The 12,205-nt window shown below is 38.0% G+C and overlaps 1 protein-coding gene across 2 annotated transcripts in view; it reads right to left on the bottom strand.

Moving 5' to 3' along the window:
- Nucleotides 1–738: 738 nt before the first annotated feature.
- Nucleotides 739–12,205, bottom strand: part of CDADC1 (cytidine and dCMP deaminase domain containing 1) — a 45,691-nt gene continuing 34,224 nt past the window's right edge. For both annotated transcript variants that reach the window (XM_067713879.1, XM_067713878.1), the window contains one exon: nt 739–7,814. In XM_067713879.1, the coding sequence (XP_067569980.1) occupies nt 7,741–7,814 (74 nt within the window). In that variant the 3' untranslated portion in view covers nt 739–7,740. The remainder of the gene's footprint in view (nt 7,815–12,205) is intronic.

The raw sequence follows: 12,205 nt of genomic DNA, 5'->3' as shown, positions 1-12,205 counted from the left end.
ATAAGGAGTTCATGATAATTTTATTCATGTAGGCTTTTCACGTGTTCTTATTTTTATTTTATACTTTAAAAATTGCAGCCTCCCTTTTAACATACCTGGTAACTGCTTGCGATGTGTCTATATGAACTGCGTACTACATGCTTATGTTATAGTTTTTAAAATATTTTATTGTCTTATTTTCTGTAACAAATTTCCAGTTGTTCTTTGGGCTTACTAGATATATATCCATATGCTCTGCAAATGGAGATAATTTTAATCCTTCTTTTCCAGTGGTATTTTTTTTTTTTTACTAATACCTCAAAGTGTTAAGTAAGTTAGGTGTTCATGTCTCCTAGTGATCTCACAATTAGAGGAAATTAATCTATTATTTCTCTATAGGTGAACTAGTGTTGTGGGTATGTGACATTTCTTTGAGTACATATGCATTAATATCTTCTTTATTTCTATAATTTTTACCTGTAATATTCTACCATGCTACTTTATTTGCATCTATCAAGTTGGTCACATGCCTTTCCTGAATTTGTAAGCTGATTAGTTATATTAATATACTTCCTAACAACCAAAACATTGGAGTCCTGGCATAGGATTCACTTAATCTTGCTATAAAGTTTTTTCCTAAGTTAGGTTTATTAATGTGTTATTCATTTATTTATTTAAGTTTTATTGAGATATAATCGACATACAGCACTGTACCCAAGTTTAAGGTATACAGCATAATGATTTGACATACAGACATCATGAAATGATTATCACAATCAGTTTAGTGAACATTCATCTCATATAGATACAAAATTAAAGAAATAGCAAAAAAGTTTGTGATAACTCTTAGGATGTACTCTCTTAACAACTTTCATATATAACATACAGCAGTGTTAATTAAATTTATCATGTTGTACATTACATCCCTAGTACTTATTTATCTTGTAACTGGAAGTTTGTAACTTTTGGCTGCCTTCGTCCAATTCCTTCTCCACGCGCACACTGCCTCTGGTAAGGACAAATCTCTTTTCCTGTGAGTTTGGTTTTGAACTATAATTGACCTACAACACTGGTAGTTCCAGTTGCCCAACATAGTGATTTGATATTTCTATACATTTCAAAATGATCAACACAGTAAGTCTGCTTATGATATGTCACCATACAAAGACATTACATAGTTACTGACTGTATTTCCCAAATCTCATACCCAAGACTGTTTCTTATTTGCATCTGGAAGTTTGTACCTCTTGATCTTCTTCCCCTATTTCTTTCCTCCTCCCACCCCCCCTCTCCTCTGGCAACCACCTGTTTTTTCCTCTGTATTTACAAATCTGTTTCTGTTTTGTTATATGTTCATTTGCTTCGTTTTTTAGATTACACAAATAATTGAAATCATACAGTTATTGTGTGTGTGTGTGTGTGTAACTTCTTTATCCATTAATTGATGGGCAATTGGGTTGGCTATTATAAATAATGCTGCAGTGAATGTAGTGGTGCACATATATTTTCCAATTAGTGTTTTTGCTTAATACCCAGAATTGGAATTGCTGGAACATATGGTAGATCTATTTTTAATTTTTTTTGAGAAATAGCCATACTTTTTTTCCATAGTGGCTGCACCAATTTACTTCCCACCAACAGTGCACAATGGTTACCTTTTCTATACATCGTTGTCAACATTCGTTGCTGTCTTTCTGATAACAGAATATTCTGACAGCTGTGAGATGATATCTCATCGTGGTTCTCATTGGGGTTTCCCTGATGATTGGTGGTGCTGAGCATCTTTTCATGTACCTGTTGGTCATCTGTATGTTTTCTTTGGAAAATTGTCTATTCAGATGTCTGCCCATTTTTTTTAACTGGGTGCTTTGTAATGTTGATTTTTATGAGTTCTTTGTATATTTGGGGTATTAACTCTTTATCAGATATATGGTTTGCAAATAAACTTGAGCCTGAAGCCACCTAGTGGACCAATTCCAGCAGAGATGAGAGTTAAACAAGAACCAAAATACATGGTTAGCCTGGTAAAGTGTTTCTATTTTCAAGCCTTTTAAAATATACAATCAGAAATAACAAATAGAAAGACACCCAAATGCTATGATGTTGAACAAGATTTAATTCTTTATCCCCAAAGGTTGTGTCTTAGAAAATCCGTAGTTTTCAGGCATTCCTCATCTGCATCAAGTCTTAAAAATAGCCCTAAGCAGAACACATGCTCCTCTGACACAATATCTTTGGGGCTTATCCCCAAGGAAAAGATACATAATGATATTAGGGGGCGGCTATTTATACTAAATATATTAATAAAAATGTTTAAAATGACTGTGGGAAAGGAATTTCATGCTTAAAGCCAAAACATTACAGAAAATACAAAAATGGAAGTGAACAAACATTAATTTACCTCTTTTTTCTCCCCCCAAATCATAAAATGAAAGTAAAGGAGTTGTGTTTTAAACATAAACTTATAGGACAAAGAGAAAAGAGGACTCAATGGTGGCATTTTGGAAGCTGTGCCTGTGAATGTGAGGTCTCGGGAGGCTGCTGTGGTGCATGAGGCTGTGCTGTGTTCTACATTGTTCTAAGCATCTGCTGCCAAGTAACCCTTGTTGATTCTTTTTTTATAAATTTATTTATTTTTATTTTTGGCTGCATTGGGTCTTTGTTGCTGCACGCAGGCTTTTCTCTAGTTGCAGCGAGCGGGGGCTACTCTCTGTTGCGGTGCGCAGGCTTCTCATTGCGGTGGCTTCTCTTATTGCGGAGCACGGGCTCTAGGCGCACGGGCTTCAGTAGTTGTGGCTCGCGGGCTCTAGAGCGCAGGCTCAGTAGTTGTGGCGTGGGCTTAGTTGCTCCACAGAATGTGGGATCTTCCCGGACCAGGGCTCGAACTGTCCCCTGCATTGGCAGGCAGATTCTTAACCACTGCACCACCAGGGAAGTCCCCCTTCATTGATTCCTGTGAGTCTGATTGACAACTCAAACCTTGAAACTTATTCTAGTAGTGTAACTAGGATCATGAAACAATGCCTTCAAAATTCTGAGGGGAAGTTATTCCCAATCTAGAATTCTACACCCAACAAACTATCAATTAAATTGAGGGTAGAATAAAGACATCTGCAGATACTCATAGCATCGAAAATGTTCCCCAACAGTAGTCTTGTCTGACAGTCATCCCACCACCATGTACCCTTTTCTCAGAGCCCTTCTGAAAGATATGCCCACCAAACTGAGAAAAGACTGGATCCCAGGAAACAGGTGTTCCAATTCAAGGAGAGGGTGAAGAATGCCCCCCAGCTCCCTCCAGCAGAGCTGTGGAGGAAGACCCCGGGAAGCCAGCAATGCAGAAGGTCTAGTGACCAATTAGCCCAGGCTAGAGGTGGTCAGAGGCTCTAGGAGGGATTTCTTCAATAAGAAGAGCTTTTTAGGACACTCAATGTGCTTCAACATACTGAGAGAAGGTCACACAACTGGGAGAAGAGTTGGTCACACAACTGGGAGAAGAGTTTGGCTACAGGTTAGCAATAAAATACAGAAAACCAAGCTCCCCCCCTTCAAAAAAAGTCAAATTTTAAATTCAGAAAAATAAATTTTATAAGGAAAGGGAAAGTAATCACAGTACACAACATGACAAACCTGTGAGTAGCATTTACATAGTCATAATACCAGACAATGAATATTGATGCCACCAAAATAAAAGAATGTGGGGAGGATGGAAAGATGGAAGTGGGTGGAGAGAGTGAGGTGAAAGAAAGCTCTTTCATAATGGTAATTCAAAAGAAAATACCTAAAACTGCAACACTAGTAAGGAACATGTGATTTGGAGATTTGGAAATAAATACAAAATAATTCAGCTAAAATAATTGAGCCTGGTGGCCTCTGGGGTGGGGTGATACAGAGGACAGCGTGAGACTTACTGTTTCAAAATAAGGTTTATAGGACTATTTGCTCATTTAAAATGTGTAGGTGTAATTTTACTAAAAAATAATTTATAGTAATGGAAGTCTTTTATTACTGTCATATACATGTTAAAATCAGCCAACATGTCAACATGTACAGGACAAATGTGCACTTACATTAAAAGCAAAACTGAAAATGGACAAAAAAACCCTGATACTGATTTAGGCCCTTGTGACATTCTGAACTAGACTTGAAGAAATCATTCACCTTCTGGATGCTTCTGTTTCCAGAACTATAAAGGAGTATGCTAAACAGATGAGATCTGAGTTCCTTTGAAATCTGACTCTATTTGAATGCAGTTCATTGAATAGAGTAAATACATTTTTATGGACAAGGTTCTAAAGGGTATTCCATTTTAAATGGGTCTCATTTTCAACTGATACTGATTAATGGGGCTTTTAACTTTTCTTGTATATCAGAAATGTTATAATTTTAAATGATAGCAAAAAAAAAAAAAACCCTGAAGAATATTACACATGAAATGAATGTTCTAAACTGTTGCTTAATCCTAAAAAGCAACAGTAATAGCCTCAGCTAAATGCCAAGTGGCCACTATTGGCAATACCAGAACTTCAAAAAATTGCTCTGAAGTGGGTCAAAAGCAGATTGTTGTGGCAGATCTTAAAGCTGAACTGTTCACGCATAAAACGAGGAAGATTTATGAAGGTATATTCTCAAACTCAATAAGTAACTGAGGAAGAGAAACCCATAGAAAAGCTGAATAAAAGAAAAAGCTTTGGCAGTGATGCAATGAAACAGTACATGTAAACCTGCACGCACTCTACCTGACAGCTGGGTGGCGAGCCAGGCCCACACTCACCCCGCCTCCAGGTGGCATATTATATTGTCACTTGGCAGTAAACAAATGCAGAGCTCTTTTTTTCAAATTATGAATTCACTATTATCCTCCCCATCTTTGAAATTAAGGATGATGTATTTTTAAGTGCAAATTTTGATTTCTCACGCTAAGGGATGAACCCTCTTGACTGTGAATTCCTAGATTTTAGGCAGGGGGCTACCCCAGGGCGCTCTTGGTACAGCTCAGCAATCTTTGTGCGAGTCCCTGACACTTCCCTTTCCTGCTTCCCAGTGTGACCATCTATCTCCATTACTTTCTCCCAGAAGTTCATCTCACCCCCACTGTTTGCCTGGCAACACCCTGTAGCCCCTTCAGGACCTCCACTTCTACAAGACCCTTTCTCCATGACTCACCAGAGTGTATGCTTGTCCTCTTTTGTGCCACCACTGTTCCTACAGTTACATCCACAGGGCGGTTCTCAACCTTGAGGGTCATCAGAATCACTTGGAGGGAATGCTGGGCCCCGCCCCCAGAGTTTCTGACTCAGTAGATTTGGGTGGGCCTGAGAACTTGCACTTCTAACGAGTCCCCAGGCGAGGCTAATGCTGCTGGTCCAGGGACCCCCTTCTGAGAATCACTCTATTGCTTGATTTCATGCCTGCAACTTCCGCTAGACTGTGAGCTTCCTGAGGTCAGGACGCATTTCTTACACATCTCATCTACAGGGTCTAGCCAGAGTCTAGCAGTCATTCAGTCAATCAACAAATATTTATTGAATGCCTGTTATGTGCCAGACACTGTTGTAGGTACTGGATTCAGCAGTTTAAATACACACGTGCGTGCACGCGCGCGCACACACACACACACCCACACACACATACATACACACATACACACATCCCTACACTCAAAGAGCTTTCCTTCTGGTACTACATGGTAAACTCTCAATAAATGTTGAAATCCGGCCAGTTGTACAGAAGAAAATATGGCATTATCATGACCATTTTAATAGTGCTACAGAAATAACCAGTTTTCCATTTCCTAATCATAGCTCTTCCCATTTGTATGTTTCTCCCTTCTGATATTCCCCACTATGTCCAACACATAAATCCACAAAACTGGCAAAACATTTGCTCATTGATTTACAAAATAGTTGATGTAGCTGACATCAGTTGAAAACAACACATCATATAAGATGAACTTAAGCATAATGTAAGCAAATCTCAATATTTAATATCGATAAATGTTAAAGAATAGCTTAACCACTGGTTTTCAAATTAGCCTTAGTTACCTCTAAAGGCATCTTTCCTCCCATCCCTCTCTATTCTATGTCCTACATCTGTGGTGAAATGTTTACAGCAGTTCTCAACTGCCAGGTATGATGACTAAACCCCCGGAGGACCTAAGCACGCTGCTGTCCAAGCAGGGACATCGGTCAACATGTGGACTGTCCTGTGTAAAATTCTGAGAAACTGATAGGAGGCCTTGTGATGATATGTGATGCCCTGGAAAGGGGGCAACAGCAGAGGCGAACCTGATTCCCCACATATAACCAGGGCAGTCATTCCTCAGCATGTCACACCCCAGGCCTGCAGGCCACAGGCCATGCAAATCCCTCTCTGACTCGGGCTAATTTTCTGAAAGTTTCTCAGCAAATAAAAATGAGAGGACTCACGAAGAGCAATTTGGAAAATAACTGAACTGACCATAACGTTTACTTTCAAGACTTTCAGTATTCTTAAGGTTTGCAAGTGTTTTTATAAGGCTTTCCATTCAAAGCCATGAGACATTCTGTGCTAATTATATGGAGGGAATAATGGGCAGCATTTATGAATGGAACTTGAAAAAGGCTAGTTTCAGTATTCCAGACTAAAATATTTCTTCTCTGTTAACATCAAAACCAAATTTGAAGTTTGTTGTTAGTGGTTTAAAGAGTCAGTGATATCAAATAGTAATACTGTCTCAGAATTATATTCTCTTCCTTTTGCTACCCAAAATCAGTGATATAAAAACACCCTAGTCCAACAAATGATCGTGATTTCTACATATCGAAAGACTGAAGAAAAATTAATAACCTTGTTAGGAATGTACTTTTATAATGGAGACCAGGTCCACCAACTTCATTTTTATGACTCAATCCTAATTAAGTAAATTCTGATTATTAGAAAGCTTTGAGTATAAATGGGAACTTTTTGTGAGCCACACACTGACTTAAAAATGGCCAGGTTGCCGTTTATTTTCCTGGAGTAGTTTACTGATTATCACCTTCATAATCCAAAAGAATTAATATTTCTGGGCTTCCCTAGTAGTGCAGTGGTTAAGAATCCGCCTGCCAATGCAGGGGACATGGGTTCAAGCCCTGGTTGGGGAAGATCCCACATGCCGCAGAGCAACTAAGCCCGTGTGCCACAACTACTGAGCCTTCGCTCTAGAGCCTGCGAGCCACAAGTACCGAAGCCCGCGTGCCTAGAGCCCCTGCTCCACAACAAGAGAAGCCACCGCAATGAGAAGCCTGCGCACCGCAACGAAAAGTAGCCCCCGCTTGCCGCAACTAGAGAGATCCCGCGTGCAGCAACGAAGACCGAATGCAGCCAAAAATAATAAATAAATTAAATAAATTTATTTTTAAAAATTAATATTTCTGAAAAGGTATGTAATTCTTTGCTGAGATGTGTGATCCAATAAACCAGCCCCTTTCAAACTGGTTAATGTAAAGCTAAGACAAGGAGAAATCAATCTGTATGGCCGATTGAACTGGGTCTTGTTAAATTATTGATACCTCATTCAGTGTAATAAAAAAACACACCACTATACTCTGGAAAACACACAAATCTAAAATAAAAATATTCTCATTAATATCATTCATATGCTAGTAATAAATTAGCTTTCTTTAAAAATTTTTTTCGATTATATCCAAAATCCATTCTTATTTTCTGAGTTAAGAAGGTTGGATTTTAAAAGTGCAATAAAAATTCTTGAGGCCTTCACCCTAGTTTACACAAGACTTCTTAGTGGTTTGCAAGACGCAGCTTCTTGTTTTGGTGCTGTTCTTCATCCCGGGGTATGGGTCCCAACACACCATCTAGCGTTCAAGAATAACGTAACGTCAGAAAAATGTCACTTCAAATAAATGACTATTCGTTAAAGTCACAGAGGTTGTAAGATCAAAATAATGCTTAAGTTAAAAAGGAATACTGATCTTATCTTAAAATAATTCTCAACTGTTGAAGAACAGATTCTAGATAACTCACTCAGGTAACACAATATCTGACCTTTTAAAAACTGGATTCATTCAACAGTGTATAGCCAACAATTCATAAAACTGTTCTGGGGGGATAGTTATTCTTATTAGGCTGGAGGAAACAAAATGCACCTACTTGTTTCTCTCTTTCTGACATACTTCACTCTGGATGACAGTCTCTAGATGCATCCACGTCTCTACAAATGACCCAATTTCGTTCCTTTTTATGGCTGAGTAATATTCCATTGTACATATATACCACATCTTCTTTATCCATTCATCTGTCAATGGGCATTTAGTTGCTTCTATGACCTGGCTATTGTAAATAGTGCTGCAATGAACATTGGGGTGCATGTGTCTTTTTGAATTATGGTTTTCTCTGGGTATATGCCCAGTAGTGGGATTGCTGGGTCATATGGTAATTCTATTTTTAGTTTTTTAAGGAACCTCCATACTGTTCTCCATAGTGGCTGTATCAGTTTACATTCCCACCAACAGTGCAAGAGGGTTCCCTTTTCTCCACACCCTCTCCAGCATTTCTTGGTTTGTAGATTTTCTGATGATGCCCATTCTAACCAGTGTGAGGTGATACCTCATTGTAGTTTTGATTTGCATTTCTCTAATAATTAGTGATGTTGAGCATCTTTTCATGTGCTTCTTGGCCATCTGTATGCCTTCTTTGGAGAGATGTCCATTTAGGTCTTCTGCCCATATTAGGATTGGGTTGTTTGTTTTTTTAATATTGAGCTGCATGAGCTGTTTATATATTTTGGAGATTAATCCTTGGTCCTAAGATTCGTTTGCAAACATTTTCTCCCATTCTGAGGGTTGTCTTTTCGTCTTGTTTATGGTTTCCTTTGCTGTGCAAAAGCTTTGAAGTTTCATTAGGTCCCATTTGTTTATTTTTGTTTTTATTTCCATTACCCTAGGAGGTGTATCAAAAAATATCTTGCTATGATTTATGTCAAAGATTGTTCTTCCTGTTTTCCTCTAAGGGTTTTAGAGTGTCCATTCTTACATTTAGGTCTCGAATCCATTTTGAGTTTATTTTTGTATATGGTGTTAGGGAGTGTTCTAATTTCATTCTTTTACAGGTAGCTGTCCAGTTTTCCCAGCACCACTTATTGAAGAGACTGTCTTGTCTCCATTGTATCTCCTTGCCTCCTTAGTCATAGATTAGTTGACCATAGGTGTGTGGGTTTATCTCTGGGCTTTCTATCCTGTCCCATTGATCTATATTTCTGTTTTTGTGCCAGTACCAATATTGTCTTGATTTTTGTAGCTTTGTAGTATAGTCTGAAGTCAGGGAGTCCGATTCCTCCACCTCCGTTTTTTTCCCTCAAGACTGCTTTGGCGATTCGGGATCTTTTGTGTCTCTACAAATTTTAAGATTTTTTTTTTCTAGTTCTGTACAAAGTGACATTGGTAATTTGATAGGGATTGCAATGAATCTGTAGATTGCTTTGGGTAGTATAGTCATTTTCACAATATTGATTCTTCCAATCCAAGAACATGGTATATCTCTCTATCTGTTGGTATCATCTTTAATTTCTTTCAACAGTGTCTTATAGTTTTATGCATACAGGTCTTTTGTCTCCCTAGGTAGGTTTATTCCTAGGTATTTTATTCTTTTTGTTGCAGTGGTAAATGGGAGTGTTTCCTTAATTTCTCTTTCAGATTTTTCATCATTAGTGTATAGGAATGCAAGAGATTTCTGTGCATTAATTTTGTATCCTGCAACTTTACCAAATTCATTGATTAGCTCTAGTAGTTTTCTGGTGGCATCTTTAGGATTCTCTATGTATAGTATCATGTCATCTGCAAACAGTGACAGTTTTACTTCTTCTTTTCCAATTTGTGTTCCTTTTCTTTTTCTTCTCTGATTGCTGCGGCTAGGACTTCCAAAACTATGTTGAATAACAGTGGTGAGAGTGGACATCCTGTCTTGTTCCTGATCTTAGAGGAAATGCTTTCAGTTTTTCATCATTGAGAATAATATTTGCTGTGGGTTTGTAGTATATGGCCTTTACTATGTTGAGATAGGTTCCCTCTCTGCCCACCTTCTGGAGAGTTTTTATCATGAATGGGTATTGAATTCTGTCAAAAGCTTTTTCTGTATCTATTGAGATGATTATATAGTTTTTATTCTACAATTTATTAATATGGTGTAGCACACTGATTGATTTGTGTATATTGAAGAATCCTTGCACCCCTGGGATAAATCCCACTTGATCATGGTGTATGATCCTTTTTTTTTTTTTTTTTTTTGCGGTACGTGGGCCTCTCACTGTTGTGGCCTCTCCCATTGCGGAGCACAGGCTCTGGACGCACAGGCTCAGCAGCCATGGCTCACGGGCCCAGCCACTCCGCAGCATGTGGGATCTTCCCGGACCGGGGCACAAACCCGTGTCCCCTGTATTGGCAGGTGGACTCTCAACCACTGCTCCACCAGGGAAGCCCGGTGTATGATCCTTTTAATGTGTTGTTGGATTCTGTTTGCTAGTAGTTTTTTGAGGATTTTTGCATCTATATTCATCAGTGATATTGGTCTGTAATTTTCTTTTTTTGTAGTATCTTTGGCTGGTTTTGGTATCAGGGTGATGGTGGCCTCATAGAATGAGTTTGGGAGTGTTCCATCCTCTGCAATTTTTTTGGAAGAGTTTGAGAAAGATGGGTGTTAGCTCTTCTCTAAATGTTTGATAGAATTCACTTGTGAAGACATCTGGTCCTGAACTTTTGTTTGTTGGAAGATTTTTAATCACAGTTTCAATTTCATTACTTGTCATTGGTCTGTTCATATTTTCTACTTCTTCCTGGTTCAGTCTTGGAAGGTTATACTTTTCTAAGAATTTGTCCATTTCTTTCAGGTTGTCCATTTTATTGGCATAGAGTTGCTTCTAGTAGTCTCTTAGGATGCTTTGTATTTCTGCAGTGTCTGTTGTAACTTCTCCTTTTTCATTTCTAATTTTATTGATTTGAGTCCTCTCCCTCTTTTTCTTGATGAGTCTGGCTAATGGTTTATCAATTTTGTTTATCTTCTCAAAGAACCAGCTTTTAGTTTTATTGATCTTTGTTATTGCTTTCTTTGTTTCTATTTCATTTATTTCTGCTCTGATTTTTATGATTTCTTTCCTTTTGCTAACTTTGGTTTTGTTTGTTCTTCTTTCTCTAGTTCCCTTAGGTGTAAGGTTAGGTTGTTTCTTTGAGATTTTTCTCGTTTCTTGAGGTAGGCTTGTATAGCTATAAACTTCCCTCTTAGAACGGCTTTTGCTGCATCCCATAGGTTTTGAATCGTCGTGTTTTCATTATCATTTTTCTCTAGGTATTTTTTGATTTCCTCTTTGATTTCTTCAGTGATCTCTTGGTTATTTAGTAATGTACTCTTTAGCCTCCATGTGTTTGTTTTTTACGTTTTTTTCCCTGTAATTGATTTCTAATCTCATAGCCTTGTGGTCAGAAAAGATGCTTGATATTATTTCAATTTTCTTAAATTTACTGAGGCTTAATTTGTGACCCAAGGTATGATCTATCCTGGAGAATGTTCTGTGCGCACTTGAGAAGAAAGTGTAATCTGCTGTTTTTGGATGGAATGTCCTATAAATATCAATTAAATCTATCTGGTCTGTTGTGTCATTTACAGCTTGTGTTTCCTTATTAATTTTCTGTTTGGATGATCTGTCGATTGGTGTTAAGTGAGGTGTTAAAAGTCCCCCACTATTGTTGTGTTACTGTTGATTTCCTCTTTCATAGCTGTTAGCAGTTGCCTTATGTATTGAGGTGCTCCTATGTTGGGTGCATATATATTTATAATTGTTATATCTTCTTCTTGGATTGATCCCTTGATCATTATGTAGTGTCCTTCCTTGTCTCTTGTAACATTCTTTATTTTAAAGTCTATTTTATCTGATATGAGTATTGCTACTCCAGCTTTCTTTTGATTTCCATTTGCATGGAATATCTTTTTCCATCCCCTCACTTTCGGTCTGTATGTGTCCCTAGGTCTGAAGTGGGTCTCTTGTAGACAACATATATATGGGTCTTGTTTTTGTATCCATTCAGCAAGCCTGTGTCTTTTAGTTAGAGCATTTAATCCATTCACATTTAAGGTAATTATCGATATGTATGTTCCTATTACCATTTTCTTAATTGTTTTGGGTTTGGTTTTGTAGGTCCTTTTCTTCTCTTGTGTTTCCCACTTAGAGAAGTTCCTTTAGCATTCGCTGTAGAGTTGG

This window comes from Pseudorca crassidens, chromosome 18 (genome assembly GCF_039906515.1).
Source record: "Pseudorca crassidens isolate mPseCra1 chromosome 18, mPseCra1.hap1, whole genome shotgun sequence".
In the NCBI taxonomy this organism is placed as follows: Eukaryota; Metazoa; Chordata; class Mammalia; order Artiodactyla; family Delphinidae; genus Pseudorca; species Pseudorca crassidens.
The sequence above is the reverse complement of the archived record's forward strand: the minus strand, read 5'-3'. Positions and strand labels throughout refer to the sequence as shown.